General features: G+C 41.8%; 1 protein-coding gene across 1 annotated transcript in view; it reads left to right on the top strand.

The window, feature by feature from the left end:
- furinb (furin (paired basic amino acid cleaving enzyme) b) overlaps nt 1–16,578 on the top strand; it is a 139,927-nt gene that overhangs the window by 117,727 nt on the left and 5,622 nt on the right. The window contains exons 12-15 of the mRNA XM_088339547.1: nt 1,630–1,747; nt 3,624–3,803; nt 5,724–5,851; nt 13,962–14,090. Coding sequence (XP_088195673.1) covers nt 1,630–1,747; nt 3,624–3,803; nt 5,724–5,851; nt 13,962–14,090 — 555 coding nt within the window. The remainder of the gene's footprint in view (nt 1–1,629; nt 1,748–3,623; nt 3,804–5,723; nt 5,852–13,961; nt 14,091–16,578) is intronic.

Below are 16,578 nucleotides of genomic sequence, written 5' to 3' on the forward strand. Positions count from 1 at the left end.
TCATATACAGTAATCCCTTGGTTAATGGGGACCAAGAACACCCGCGAAAACTAAAAATCTGCGAAGTAGCGGCGCCCCTTCAAAAATGCTTAAAAAAACGTATACAGTACACCATATAGAATATGGGTAGAGAGAGAGAGAGTAAAATTCATTTTATAACAAAAAAAAAACACTGTAAAATATGTTGTATGTACACGGAATAGGACTGCGGCGAAACCACTACGGACCATTCAGTATGATTGTATTAACCGCTCTCAACCACATGCAGCCATCGCGGTTTATTTCGCTTGTTCACACTACCGGTTACATATTGAAAATAAAAACTGTGAAAATGTGATATTTGATGAGTGTTTCTGAAGCGTTTTGGAAAACAACAGTTAAAAAAATGATCTGTGTTCATTTTAATGAAAGTGAAGGAGCTACCTTCTGGCAATAACAACATTCTTTAGCGAGCGGCATCGAACGGCTTTTACAACAAATACACGAAACCACACATAATTAGCCGTGTTTAGATAATACAAAAAACTGCTCGCTTTTGGTATAATAAAGTCAAACTTGAGATGAAATGTGACAGAAGAGAATATACTTACGTCGCGTCGCCGAGTTTCTCCATGATAAACAGCGCCACAGAAGAAGTGGGTGAGGTGGGAGGAGTTGAAGGATGGGGGGGAGTGAGCGAAGCGGGCACTCACCATGACTAAGCATTGTGTCAGGGCCTACCCCTCCCCTTCACAATAAGAGTGTCCACGCCGTGTCCTCAGTTGACATAAGCTCGCGCTCAATGGTGTCAAGTCAATAAATGCTTTTATTGAGAAGGTAAGGTATACTTTTTAGACCCGCAAAGCTCTGAACCCGCAAAAATGGAACCGCTGTAGTACAGTTCCACTGTAGTACTTACCGAGTCACTGAGGACCTCCCCAAGCGCTTTACAATGTTTTTCACACTTACCCATTCACACACACTCACATACCGATAGCAGCGTCAGCCAAGCAAGGCAACTACCTGAATATCGGGGGGCATTAGGGATTCAGTGCCTTGCCCAAGGACACTTTGACCTATAACACAGAGGAGCCAGCAAACAAACCTGTGTCCTCTTGATCTCAAGACAAGCGCTTAACTCCTGAGCTACTGCCGCGCCAACTGAGTTCAAAGAGCCCTTATATTTTATTCTCCAGGGCGCCTGTCTGCCGTTAGCTTACCTTTAGCAGAGCTGCTCAGCGCAAAACACATTAGGTTGAAGGAATAAGAGTGTGGTGAAAGTGCTTAAGAGTGAAATCATACTCGTCCAAATACAAAAAAAGTTGTACTTTATCTCATTATCACACTATTTTCTAATAATGGTACCAGAAACAAGAATGCTAGAGAATGGAGAAAAAAGAAAATCGGCCTGAGAGATATAAATAAACGCAGGCAATGCAGGGCCATTTCTCTTGTAACAACATGATAATAACGGGATATGTTGTTATTTGACAAAAGCATATCGAACTGGTAACCCTTTGGCTAACCGGTAACAAAAAAAGTAGCTCCCAGCTTCAAAATAGGTTGGTGACCCTGGCACTCGACAATAGGAGATTGTCTCAACCAATTAATACCTTGAAAAGTAATATCAACTATATGGTCTTTCCACAGTGAGTCACTCATACGGATATGGGCTCCTGGATGCCGGAGCAATGGTGGCTTTAGCGCAAAACTGGACCCAAGTGGGGCCACAGCATCAGTGTGTCCACACAATGCTCTCAGAACCAAGGTGAGGGTTGAACACATCAGTTGTCTCGGTCTGTTATCTGTTATTGAATGTAGGTAAAACTAAGGAGATGATAATAGATTTCCGTACTAAGCCTCCCCCGCACGTGCCACTGTCAATTAATGGTAGTGAGGTCGAACTGGTCCATTCATTCGGGTTTCTAGGTACTTACTTGTCAGCTGACCTCACATGGACTGTCAATGCTATTGGTATTCTAAAGTCAACCAGACAAAGGCTCTACTTCCTTGGTCAACTCAAATCATTCAGAGTCCGTCAATCCATTCTAGTCAATTTTTATCATGCTATCATTGAATCCGTTTTAACTAAGTCAATCACAGTTTGGTTTGGTCGCGTCAATCAGAAAGATTTGTCAAAGATTGAATCAGTAATGAGGACGGCAGAGGAAATAATAGGTACTGGCCTCCCGTCCCTGCATAGTATCTACATCGAACGAACGAGAAAACGGACACTAAAAATTATGGACGATCCCAGTCACCCTGCTCGCAGGTACTTTGATGACCTGCCGTCAGGTCGCCGTCTTTGCTCCATTAGGAGCAAGACTACACGTCTTAAAGAGAGTTTTTACCCTTCCGCTATTCGCATGTTCAACGAGAAATGATTAGGTTATTATGTATAGCACAGCGGAACCTCGGTTTTCGAACGCCTCTCAGTTCGAACAAATCGGTGTTCGACCAAAAATTTCGAGAAATTCTTGCTTCGCTGTTCGGTCAAAAATTCGGAGTTCGAACGCCGGTAATGCGTGAGTGCGTACGCTATAGTGCGATGCTGAGCGGCGTACGGGTGGAGATCGCGTAGATCGCCCCCACCCCTCGTGACCAACTGTTTTCACGTGCGCACTTGCCTCTTTTTGCTTTCGCTTTTAATATCGGTGAACAGGGTGTTTTAGCCCCTAACAATGCCTCCGAAGAAGGTCGGTGCAAGCAGGACAGGTGAAAAAAGAAAAGTTGTTCGTACAACTATTGCCTTTAAGAAAGACATAATAGCTAAATATGAAAGAGGTGTGCGAGTTTCCGATCTTGCTAAGGGAATACAGCATGCGCCTTCTGCTGACCACCACAGAGGTAAGAAATCCTATTCATAATTCTTTTTGTTATCTTTTTTTTTTTTACACGTTCGTGTTAGCGTAATCTTTCGTATGGAAGATTACGATAACGCGAACGTACGATTAGCCTGGGTTAGCTTTATGATTCAAAGTAAACAGTCAGGGTGTTGGAACTGAGCCCAAAATTCAGGGTGTTGGAACGGAGCCCCCTTTCCAATGAAGCGCTAGCCACTTGTGGTGCTAAATGACTTGTAAACGACCTGATTTTTTTATTTTTACACGTTCGTGTTAGCGTAATCTTTCGTACGGAGGATTTCGCTAACGCGAACGTACGATTAGCCTGCGTTAGCTTCATGTTAACGTTAAACATTCATGGTAAACATTCAGGGTGTTGGAACGGATTAAAACGATTTACATTATTTTTAATGGGAAAATCGATTTCGGTGATTGAACAAATCGGTTCTCGAACAGGGTTCTGGAACGGATTATGGTCCAGAACCGAGATTTCACTGTATAATTATGCCAACGGCATTCCTCCGATCTATTCTACTCTAGTATTTACAAATCCTTTCTTTTTAAACTATTCTAATATAATTACCTTGTATTATACACTACAATATCTCTATTACTCTATTCTTTTACATCTATTATATTATCATGATTGAGAGTTTGCGTTTCAAATGATTTCTTGTATATATCTTGTTTATGGTTTATACTGGCTGAATACGAATACATTGCCCCGCGGGAGGGGAAGGGGAAGGGGAAGGGTTTCTTTGTCCGGACACGCACCATTAAGTCGTTTTGCGGAACGCGCAGAGACATCGGGAGTCGGTTGACGTTCAGTTACCGCGTGGACGCCTGCTGGGGACGGCCCGACCACGTCAGCTCTCTGGAGCACGTCCAAGCTCGTCTCACTCTGATCCACAACCAAAGAGGCAAGCTGGCCATCCATCTCATTAGTCCCCTGGGAACTCGCTCCACACTCCTTTTTCCCAGGTACGCCGTCACACACTCTGCACACTGCTCAAACCCGCTCACTCTCAATGTTTTGCATGAAATGTCCTGAAAATGGATGCTCATCAGGGCTGCAACTCACAATTTTTGCGATAAAACACATTAACTTCCTCTTCTTTTTTCGAGTATTGAAGTTTTTGTCACAAGACCGAAACGGAGACAGGAACCAGTAGCGTTCGTTTACTCAGTTTTATTGATAAAGAGAGAGAGCGGGGCTTGCTTCCACGATCCGAGGATCGACGGGCACGGGTAGCAGGTGGCTGGAACGCGGAAGTGCCACTTCCGTGTCGAGTGAGGATAATCGTGGACAGCCGGGATACTGGTCACTAGCTGGGACAGGAGAGCAAGGGCGGTATCGAGTTCAGAAAAGAGGCCGGCAACAGGCATTAGGCAGGAAATAGGGCAAAACTGTCACAATCACCTGGATCTGGAACACCTGTCCATTTAAATCCTCAGCTTCCAGAAATAAGCTGTCTGATTGTACTATGCTACCTGTTGCCATCTGCTCAGAAAGCCCGTTCCTCCGACTCTTTGCCTGCCTCCTGTTTTTCTACTTGATCTCCGTTGCCGACCCGTTTCCGAATTTGCCTACGACCTGTCCTGCCCGTCTGATTCCTGATCACATTTCCGAACACGACCACGCCCTTCTTCTCCAGCCCCGACCAACAACACGACGATTCCCCCTGTCCGCGACCATTGAAAATGATCTGCATTTCTATAGCGCTTTTCAAGTCAATGACTTCCCAAAGCGCTTTACAGTGTGCTTCACATTTCCCAATAGCGGCCGTGATCTGTGCAGCCATGTAAGGCGCTAACCTGCTTATTGGGGGTATTGGGGGTTCAGTGTCTTACCCAAGGACACTTCGGCATGTAACACGGACAAGCCGGGATTCGAACTGGGATCCCTTAATCCTAAAACGATCGCTCTACCTCCTGAGCTACTGCCGCCCCATTCCCGCCAAGCCTTCGCCCGCCTGTCAAGCTTCGTCAATCCGTCAAACAACGGATCGAAGAATCACACCTTGTCATTCCTTCCTTCCAATAAAAACCAAGAAACGAGTGCAAGTGATCTCAGTTTTCCTTCCGTCCCACCTGACAAAAACAGGTCAGGATGGTAGATCAGGGCAGAATTGGGTCCAGAAACGGGTCGGCAACAGGTATCAGGCAGGAGAAAAACAGGGCAGGAAAATGTCGGAAGGTATGAGCTTGCCTACCTGGGAGTATAGGTTCGCAAACAGTCTGACAGCTTCCTCTTGAAAGCCGGGGGTTTAAAAGGAGTCTCTGAAACAATCAGCTCTCAGGTCTGTTGGCGCCAATTAGGCAGTCACAGGTGCTGTGAATCAGCAATCATGACAGTTTTGTGGACAAATAAGAAAATAGTGCACAAAATAGAATATTCTACAATATTAAACAATAAAATCAGTTCTATCTATCTATCTATCTATCTATCTATCTATCTATCTATCTATCTATCTATCTATCTATCTATCTATCTATCTATCTATCTATCTATCTACCTACCTTGGTCATGTCCCTCAAGAGGGGTGACCGACAGCAAGACAAACACATACAATAACAAAAAAAAATAAAAGGGGAAAAAAATAGCATTAGCAATAACATTTTTAGACCATGGCCAACCCAAATGCCCAAACACCCAAAATTAGTTGGGCACCTAAGTTGGTCATGCTTTCATCCCTCCAGATGAAACGGGACACCAGAGAGCGGCCATGTCACTCGGGTCAGGGTGACACAACACACTCTTTTGTTCAACAGCAGGGCCCGACAGCTTTCACTGGTTTACCCCTGCCGCATCATACGGGTGCCCAGCCAATCATTTGATGGGTTACAATGTCTACTATGGAAAAAAGTGGTATTATAGTGATACAATCGCAATTGTTGCAGGCCCAACGACTTCTCAACCGAAGGCTTCAACGACTGGGCCTTCATGACCACCCACTCGTGGGATGAGGATCCTTTAGGCGAATGGACTTTGGAAATTGAAAACGTTGCAGCCAATAGCCACGATTACGGTAAGCCAGATTTGCTTCAAATATTCATCCCCGTTTTTGATATTGAAATAAGAGGTTTCATCACAGTCACTTCGGACCATGCTGTGCGAATTTACAGGGCTTAGCAAAAGTATTGGCACCCCAAGAAAATGTTGTCATATTGCAACTTCAAAGCGTTTGTGAACAGCAGTTTTCAGTTCTTTCCACAGATAATCAATTGGATTGAGGTCTGGACTTTGACTTGGTCCTTCTAACACCTTGATATGTATTTTTGGTGAACCATTCCATTGTAGCTTTTGCTTTATGTTTCTGATCACTGTCTTGTTGGAAGACAAACCTCTGTCCCAGTCTCAGGTCTTTTGCGGACTTCATCAGGTTTTCTTCCAGAATGGTCCTGTATTTGGCTCCATCCATCTTCCCATCAATTTTAATCATCTTCTCTGTCTACATCCCACATGCCGACATTTCTTGTGTAAATACCATGTAAATTATAACTATAGCCTTATCCCCCTTGTTTTATAACCTTATCTTCTCTGTTCCTTTATCTTCTTGGCTTATACCTCACTGTGAATGTGTATAACTGGAATGTCATGCCCAATTTCGTTGTCACAATATGTTAACCCATTTTGTAACAATGACAATAAAGGTATATTCTATTCTATTCTATTCTACTGAAGAAAAGCAGGCCCAAACCATGATGCTGCCACCACCATGTTTGACAGTGGGGATGTTGTGTTGAGGGTAATGAGCTGTGCTGCTTTAACACCAAATATGATGTCTTGCATTGTTGCCAAAAAGTTTGATTTTGGTCTCATCTGACCAGAGCACCTTCTTCCACATGTTTGGTGTGTCTTCCAGGTGACTTGTGGCAAACCTTAAATGACACTTTTTATGGATTCCTTTAAGAAAAATCTTCCTTCTTGCCACTCTTCCATAAAGGCCAGATTTGTATACGACTGATTCTTGTCCTATGGACAGATTTTCCCACCTCAGCTGTAGACCTCTGCAGTTCATCCAGAGTGATCATGGGCCTCTTAGCTCCATCTCTGATCAGTTTTCTCCTTGTATGAGCTGAAAGTTTAAGGGGACGGCCCGATCCTTGTAGATTTACAGTGGTCTGGTACTCCTTCAATTTCAATATTATTGCTTGCACAGTACTCATTGGGGTGTTTAAAGCTTGGGAAATATTTTTGTATCCAAATCCAGCTTTAAACTACTCCACAACAGTATCTCGGACCTGCCTGGTGTGTTCCTCGTTCTTCATGGTGCTCTCTGCGCTTTAAATGGACTTCTGAGACTATCCCAGTGCAGGTGCATTTATACAGAGACTTGATTACTCACAGGTGGATTCCATTTATCATCGTGGGTCATTTAGATCAACTTTGAACAATCAGAGATCCTCACTGAACTTCTGGACAGAGTTTGCTGCACTGAAAGTAAAGGGGCTGAATAATTATGCGGTTTTTTTTTATTTTATTTGTCAAAAAAGTTGAAAATGTGCAATGAAGATTGTGTCCCACTTTTGTTGATGCTTTACAAGAAATTAGTTTTATATCTTTATGTTTGAAGTCTGAAATGTGGCAAAAGTTCACAAAGTTCAAAGGGAGCCAAATAGTTTTGCAAGCCACTGTAGCATTAGCAGACAGAACATATGTGTAACCGCAGTGTACCTGTCCCACCAAAGATACAGGTTTTTATTACAGTTGCTGCAAATGAATGAGTCACAACACGTGGTAATCTTCTCTGCTGGCTTTGATCTCGTTGGCAGCTCTTTGTAGACTGCCCAAAACATATCAAAGAGCTTTCTTTTCAGTTTACATAAAATACATTTTAGAATATCAACCATCACAATACATTTTTACATCCATTTTAACAAGATACTTTTAACGTTTACAATGAATTCAACATATTTTTCTTTAGTCTGAATTTCAACCAACATCCTTTTTATACATATGAGAATATGAGAAAATAGAAATAATAACAATAATGATTCATTATGTTATGTGTTTTACGGACGAATCAAAAATAAGGGGCGGGGCAAACGCGGGCCGATGGGAAATGTGGTAAAGCTGAGTTACCGGTAAATCTGTCTGTTGTCGCAGCGGACAATAGTGAATATATATTTTTCCCACCCTTAACTTTGGAATTATACATTTTGTTTCCTTGGGTTACTTTCAACGAGATCATATCTTAATTACGGGTATCATTTTCAATTTGTGATGTCAACTGTGGTTCTGAAATTGTGTATTATCGATGAAGTTACAATTGTGGAACTTACAGCCTAGCCCAGGTTAGACTTGCGACTGTGTCGCAAGTTTAACTACGGGCGCCCGCGACTTATACATGGGTGCGGCATGTGTAAGTAAAAAATTGTCAAATCACTCAGAAAGTGGTTGGTGCGGCTTATAATCAGGTGCGCTCTGTAGTCCGGAATTTACGGTATTTAGAATATAATATAATAAAATATACCTTTATTGTCATTGTTACAAAATGGGTTGAACATATTGTGACAACAAAATTGGACCTGGAACTCCAGTTTTACATTTAACAGTGAGGATAAAAGAAAACAAAGAAGATGAGGTTATAATTTACACGATATAAAGGAACAAAGAAGATAAAGGTTATAATTGACACAATATTTACACAAGAAATGTGGGCGTTTAGGATATATAGTCAACATTGTGCAAAATGAGCATAGGCATGAATACAATTTTATATCTGTATGAGGTAGTGTGTTTGCAAAAGTTTCAGTTTTTTTGTGCATTTTGAGTATTTTGCCACAAGGTAAAAGTCACTCTGCAACACTTTATGAGTATCCAAGAGGGAGAGGAAAAAGCTTTGGAGTTCAAAGATAAAGCTTTGTGCAGCTTTGACTTTCATCCGTATTGATTGAAGCATTTCTACTGAGTGACCTTTGCTGCCACCTAAGATCTAAAGCTTCATATTCTTTCCTGCCTCGTTGGCCACTCTATCGATTCAGCTACTTTTTAAAACTGCTCCTCATCGGCAGCCAGGGTTGGGTAGGGTTACTTTAACTGGATTACTTTCAATGACTATTGGATTACTCCAATACCAAATATGCTACGAAAAGACAAAAGAAACTAAATATGAATAAAATAACTAAATTTTGTCCAGGCTTGGGGAGTAACGAACGAACACATGGAATGGCAAAAATGATGTTGGCAAGCTGTTTGGATTTATTTTCATTTTGTTTCTGTGGCATTTTATGTTCGTTTTGCCGGAGATCAAAGAGATCAAAGCCAGGAGAGAAAGCTTACCACGTGTTGTGAGTCATCATTTTATTCATATTTAGTTTCTTTTGTCTTTTTTTAGCATATTTGGGATTGGCGTATTCCAAAAGTAATTGAAAGTAATCAAGTTAAAGTAACCCTACCCAACCCTGGAAATAAGAAATAGGAGCTTCCTCGATGTGTGGACAAAGATCCGATCAAAGCCATCTAAAGGTGATTTACAATGCTGGAACCATTCCCAGAGGCTTGATACTTACCGATGAGCAGCGCCAAACCTCTTTTGAAAAAATAAAACCAAAGAAACATATTTTTACATTTTGGCACTCAGGGACGATGCGTCATCATTTTATTCATATTTAGTTTCTTTTGTCTTTTATTAGCATATTTGGTATTGGCGTATTCCAAAAGTAATTGAAAGTAATCAAGTTAAAGTAACCCTACCCAACCCTGGAACTAAGAAATAGGAGCTTCCCCGATGTGTGGACAAAGATCCGATCAAAGCCATCTAAAGGTGATTTACAATGCTGGAACCATTCCCAGAGGCTTGATACTTACCGATGAGCAGCGCCAAACCTCTTTTGAAAAAATAAAACCAAAGAAACATATTTTTACATTTTGGCACTCAGGGACGATGCGTCATCATTTTATTCATATTTAGTTTCTTTTGTCTTTTATTAGCATATTTGGTATTGGCGTATTCCAAAAGTAATTGAAAGTAATCAAGTTAAAGTAACCCTACCCAACCCTGGAACTAAGAAATAGGAGCTTCCCCGATGTGTGGACAAAGATCCGATCAAAGCCATCTAAAGGTGATTTACAATGCTGGAACCATTCCCAGAGGCCTGATACTTACCGATGAGCAGCGCCAAACCTCTTTTGAAAAAATAAAACCAAAGAAACATATTTTTACATTTTGGCACTCAGGGACGATGCGTCATCATTTTATTCATATTTAGTTTCTTTTGTCTTTTATTAGCATATTTGGTATTGGCGTAATCCAAAAGTAATTGAAAGTAATCAAGTTCAAGTAACCCTACCCAACCCTGGAGATTAATAATCTGTAATCTGACGACCCACTAATAACATTAGTATAGTGTTAAAATAGGAAGAAAAAGGCAATAGCATTGATCCCATCAAAATACTTGCTTAATTTTAATAATATTGATAGTTGGAACGATTTGCTAACCCTTGCTTTTGGAATTGATGCCTCCATGACCTAAAATGACACATACATGAAAATTGTATTCATTAACTGGATTACTTTCAATTACTTTTGGATTACTCCAATAGCAAATATGCTAATAAAAGACAAAAGAAACTCAATATGAATAAAATGACTCAATTTTGTGCAGGCTTGGGGAGTAACGGAATACATGGAACGGCAAAAAGCTGTTTGGATTTATTTTCATTTTGTTTCTGTAGCATTTTATGTTCGATTTGCCGGAGATCAAAGAGATCAAAGCCAGGAGAGAAAGCTTACCGCGTGTTGTGAGTCATCATTTTATTCGTATTTAGTTTCTTTTGTTTTTTATTAGCATATTTGGTATTTGAGTAATCCAAAAGTCATTGAAAGTAATCCAGTTAAAGTAACCCTACCCAACCCTGCCGGCAGCACATATTTCCAAAATGGCCGCATCTCCTTCTCATATGCAGACATAAAGATTGCACTTTTCTCCTGGCATTAACAAACCCAGCGGGTGTTAAATTACGCCAGCATTTTGTTATCTTTCCGACCGGGAGCTTTCTCTTGAAGGGCAGTCGGAAGCTTATTATCTACAACAAAAGCCTGACCTATTCATCTTTCTAGGAAGCTACAAAGTAAGAAAATAGAGAGATAGAAAAGTGTGATTGAGTTAGCAAGACTCGTCTGGAAATATAGAAAAGCTCATCCACCTTCTTTATTTTATATATATGTATATATGTATACAGGGTTGGGTAGGGTTACTTTAACTTAATTACTTTCAATTACTTTTGGATTACTCCAATACCAAATGCTGATAAAAGACAAAAGAAACTAAATATGGAGGAGAGGAACCTGAAATGAGGCCACGTGCATTTAGAATAGAATAGAATAGAATAGAATATACCTTTATTGTCATTGTTACAACATAGGATATACTGTGTCAACGAAATTGTACGTTGCACTCCAGGTCCACATTTTACAGTTAGGATAAAGAAAACAAAGAAGATAAAGGAACAAAAAAGATGTTTGTGCTGTCATTGTTGCAGGCTTTGTTTTCCTCCGGAGGGGGGTGTATGAAGGGGGTGAGGGACAGACAGAGATGGCCGGTTCTTACTTTACCCACGGTCCAATTTTTTTTTCCCCTAATTGCTCAGTCCACGTATTGAACGAATTTGGGAAGTACAGTCCTTAAGCATGCCTGATTAAAGTCGCCAGCGACGATAAAAGCTCCGTCGGGGTGTGCGAGCTGCTGTTTATTGATAGCAGCGGGCAGGAGATTTATGTCCTCACGAAATGATTTTTGAAAATAAGGCACGAAAGAGAAGGGAAGCTGCCTTGTTTACGCAGCCGCAAATTTGGCCCCAGCGTGCGAAGTGCAGCTTGATGCCAGTCAATCGTTTTCAGAGATGCGATTTGCACACCGAGGCATCCATTTGGCAGCGGCGCAGCAACACAAAAACAGCCTCGCCGCCGTTTACCCAGAGCGACTAAGCGTGATAGCGAGAATTTTTCCGGCCCGTAACGGTTGAGAGAAGCTGCGGCTGGGTTCACAATAAAAGCATTGAATAGGCAATGGCTAAGTCTCCGAATCCTTGTCAAATCCCCCCAAACGCGTGCACCGAGTCAAAACGTGGCGCTGTTCTTTTTCAGAAAATGTCCTAAAACTGCTTTGATCCTCATCTCATCTCATCTCATTACCTGCACCGCTTATCCTCAGTAGGGTCGCGGGGGTGCTGGAGCCCATCCCAGGAATCATCGGGCAGTGGGCAGGGGACACCCTGAACTGGTTGCCAGCCAATCGCAGGGCACACAGGGACAGACACACCTAGGGACAATTTGGACCGGCCAATCCACCTGAAATGCATGTCTTTGGAATGTGGGAGGAAACCGGAGTGCCTGGAGGAAACCCACGCAAGCACGGGGAGAACATGCAAACTCCGCACAGGAAGGTTGTAAGCTGGATTTGAACTCATAAACTCAGAACTATGCCGCTCACGCGCTAACCACTGCGACGCCGTGCTGCCCTGCTTTGATCCTCATTTGGACAAATTTGAAAGGGAAGTGTTTGACGACCAGCTGTCACTGCATTGTGTGGTGATAAAAAGCAAAAGGGAGAAATAAACTACAAACCAAACCAACTTCTTGTCTTTCACAAAGTTTTTGGTTTTTAGTATCGGAGTGCAGTGGTTAGCCCACTCGCCTAACACCCGAAAGATCCCCGGTTGGAGACCGGGTGGAAACACATGTTGTATTGGAGAGGAATGGGCGCCACCAGGCTGTATTTGCCCAAGACACACCACAGGAAATAGAGCCCCTACGACCCGTGTGGTTAATGGATCCAAAAATGTACCTGTGTCATCATGAAAAGGGAGTTATATTTGTGGTCGAATCAAAAAATCAAAAAATATGTTTTGGCGTTCATTCGTGTTTTTAAAGGTGGGGTGTATAGTTTGAGGTGTCCTTCAACATTTTTAAAAATGTTCTTCTCTCGATTAAGTATGTGTTAACAATGGCCAGCTGAGTTTAAACAGCCTTTATATTTTTGTATTTTCACATTTCACACTTCTGTCACACACTGCTTCACTCCCTGCTTACCATATGGGCCGGATAAACACTTCAATTGCTGGATACAGGAAGTAACAATAGGAAATAAGGGTTCCCTCGATGTGTTAACAAAAATTTTATTAAAACAACTCCTAACATTTAAAAGTGATTTTTCATTCTGAAATTCCCAGAGGATTGATACTTACTGATGAGCTGTGCAAATCAGTTTATAATAGTTTTTCAAATAAAACATAGAAAGCACATATTTTTTATGTTTTGGCGCTCAGGGAAAATGCTTCTGAATATCCATTTGTATGTTATGGCACTGAATTAGTCTTAAAAAGTGGTCAAAATTGGGCTTTTTTCCCTTATTTTTATAAATCAGTACTTTCTCTCTTTTTGTCCTCCATTTTTACCCATGAGGCCTTCCAGTTTTGGTAAACAAGTGTGACTTAGTCAAGCTGCGCACGGATTGTTGAGGCAGAATGGCAGAATTCATGTCACTTTATACCAGCCCATTCTCAGAAAAAGACTATAGATCATGGATAGATAGGTGCAATGTTCCCTTGTTCTTTGTTCTTTTTTGTTCTATTTCCCCCCATCCTTTAAGTCATTTTGTGCATAATTTTACATAATATTTGGTCATATAAGGATGAAAGAAGCAAAAACAACCCGAAGAGCCGTTCAGGACCCGAAAGAGCCGGTTCCTTTTAGTGAGCCGAGCCGAAGAAGCCGGTTCTCGAAAAACTCTACCGAATTCACTCAACTTCGACCTTGACTTCCAAATACCGCATTTAGAACACAACGTCAGGGGAACCCGTGTATTTTTACCTTCATGCACTGTAACTTTGACCTTATTCACTTTTTAATTAGCAATTTCGAGCCCTGATTTTTGTGAGCTGGCTAGATTTTCTTGTGCGCGGAAAAGCTCTGGGTAGTGCGCAATTGCGCACACACGCAGCTTAGAGGGAACATTGGATAGGAGCATCTCCAAAAAGCTCAAAAGTATGTGGTAGCAGCAAGATAGCGGCTTTAATTTACTCCTCAGTGTCAACAAACGTTCGTTTGGTGGCTATTGGATTTCTTCTCTGAATAGTGCTTGAATTTGGCCAAGAAAAACTTTCATTGATGTCTCTCTTCTTGACCTTCTCAGGAGTGCTGAGCCAGTTCACCTTGATTCTTTGGGGGACGGGTTCCAGCGCAGTCACCCCGCAGTGGTCCGACTTCCCTCGGCCCTCCAACAACAGCTGCAAGACCTTCGATGCCCAGCAGATCTGCATCGGTGAGACGTGCATACGGAGACCACCTGCCGATACCATTCGCACACAACGTTTGTTTGTGTCTGCATGAAATGACAATTGGTGAAGAAATGATAGATAGATAGGTGTCTAGATAGATGTCTAGATAGTGGTCTAGATAGATAGATGTCTAGATGGATAGATGTCTAGATAGATAGATAGATGTCTAGATAGAGATATAGATGTCTAGATAGATGTCTAGATAGAGAGATAGATGTCTAGATAGACAGATAGAGAGATAGATGTCTAGATAGACAGATAGAGAGATAGATGTCTAGATAGACAGATAAAGAGATAGATGTCTAGATAGACAGATAGAAAGATAGATGTCTAGATAGACAGATAGATAGACAGATAGATAGATAGATAGATAGATAGATAGATAGATAGATAGATAGATAGATAGATAGATAGATAGATAGATAGATAGATAGATAGATAGATAGATAGATAGATAGATAGATAGATAGATAGATAGATAGATAGATAGATAGATAGATCGATAGATAGATAGATAGATAGATAGATAGATAGGGGCGGCAGTAGCTCAGGAGGTAGAGCACTCGTCTTGGGATCAAGGGATCCCAGTTCGAATCCCGGCTCGTGTGTGTTACATGTCGAAGTGTCCTTGGGTAAGACACTGAACCCCTAATACCCCCAATAAGCAGGTTAGCGCCTTACATGGCTGCAAGGCCGCTATTGGGAAATGTGGAGCACGTTGTAAAGCGCTTTGGGAAGTCATTGACTTGAAAAGCGCTATAGAAATGCAGATCATTTCATCACTGCAGCAGCTTTTAGATACTTGAATCAGGAAAAACGGCTTACAAACCTGGTGTGGTTCTTTGACTCTCACGGTTAAAAATTTCGGCTCTTTGTGTCAAACTTGTTCGCCACCCCTGCTCTATATCAACAGCGCCTTGGAAAGACTAAAAGCAGTTACCGAAACATAAACGCACCACAAAGTTTTCTTCAATTTACACAAGCGGTACAGAAGCGCTCGCGGGCCATCGCCAAAGTCATTAAAATACAGCATAACGTTTTACAACCACACTGACCTGTAGTTGCAATTTCAATAGGTGCCGGTGGATTAATTTTTAATGGTTATGGTCGAGCTAAAAAAGAGAAATTTACTTGAGTATGGGCTCCATCCAGTAGAAACTCCCCTGGCTTAGCGTAACGTTTCGTTCTCCAAAATGAAGTGGATAAATGAATGAATAATAAATTGCATTTATTTTAAAAATTGGTTAAAATAAGCAAGGGTAATTCAAGTACTGTATTTTCCGCAGAGTTTGTTTTGGCCTTCTAGCCTATCCGAGGCTCCGAATAACTTCAGCCAATAGCGATCGATGTAACGGATGATTGACACATCTTTTTCGGCCAATTGCAGGGTTTGTTTTGGCCCTCTAGCCAATCCGAGGCTCCGAATAACTTCAGCCAATAGCGATCGATTTAACGGATGATTGACACATCTTTTTCGGCCAATTGCAGGGTTTGTTTTGGCCCTCTAGCCAATCCGAGGCTCCGAATAACTTCAGCCACTAGCGATCGATTTAACGGATTATTGACACATCTTTTTCGGCCAATTGCAGGCTTTGTTTTGGCCCTCTAGTCAATCCGAGGCTCCGAATAACTTTAGCCAATAACGATCGATTCAAATGATGATTGACACATTGGTTAGCCAATGAAACGCCGGTATATAAATCCCAGCATACACCACGGACTTGCTACGCCATTGCTAAACTCGGCCGATTGCAGGGTTTGTTTTGGCCACCTAGCCAATCCGAGGCTCCTAATAACTTCAGCCAATAGTGATCGATTCAAATGATGATTGACACATTGGTTAGCCAATGAAACGCCGGTATATAAATCCCAGCATACACCGCGGACTACTCCACGTTCGGGGTAAAATCGAGTCGGCGGCTGTTGAGTAAGTTGCGAGACCTTGCGAATTTAATATTGAGCCATATATAAGGTGCACTGTGTTATAAGGCGCATGGTCAGCTTTTGAAAAAAATTAAGACTTTTAGGTGCGCCTTATAGTGCGGAAAATACGGTACATCAAAATTGGTCAGGAGCAATGGTCCCTCTAAGCTGCGTGCGTGCGCGATTGCGCACTACCCAGAGCTTTTCCGCGCACAAGAAAATCTAGCCAGCTCACAAAAATCAGGGCTCAAAATTGCTAATTAAAAAGCGAATTAAGTCAAAGTTACAGTGCATGAAGGTAAAAATACACGGGTTCCCCTGACGCTGTGTTCGAAATGTGGTATTTAGAAGTCAAGGTCGAAGTAGAACGAAATTGAGTAAAGTCAGTAGAGTTTTTCGAGAACCGGCTTCTTCGGCTCGCCTCACTAAAAGGAACCGGCTCTTTCGGGTCCTAAACGGCTTTTCAGGTTATTTTTGCTTCTTTCATCCCTATATGACCAAATATTGTGTAAAATTATGCACAAAATGACTTAAAGGAAGGGGGATTAG

This window comes from Urocampus carinirostris, chromosome 7, assembly GCF_059441175.1.
Source record: "Urocampus carinirostris isolate Australia breed hairy pipefish chromosome 7, RoL_Ucar_1.0, whole genome shotgun sequence".
Taxonomy (NCBI): domain Eukaryota; kingdom Metazoa; phylum Chordata; class Actinopteri; order Syngnathiformes; family Syngnathidae; genus Urocampus; species Urocampus carinirostris.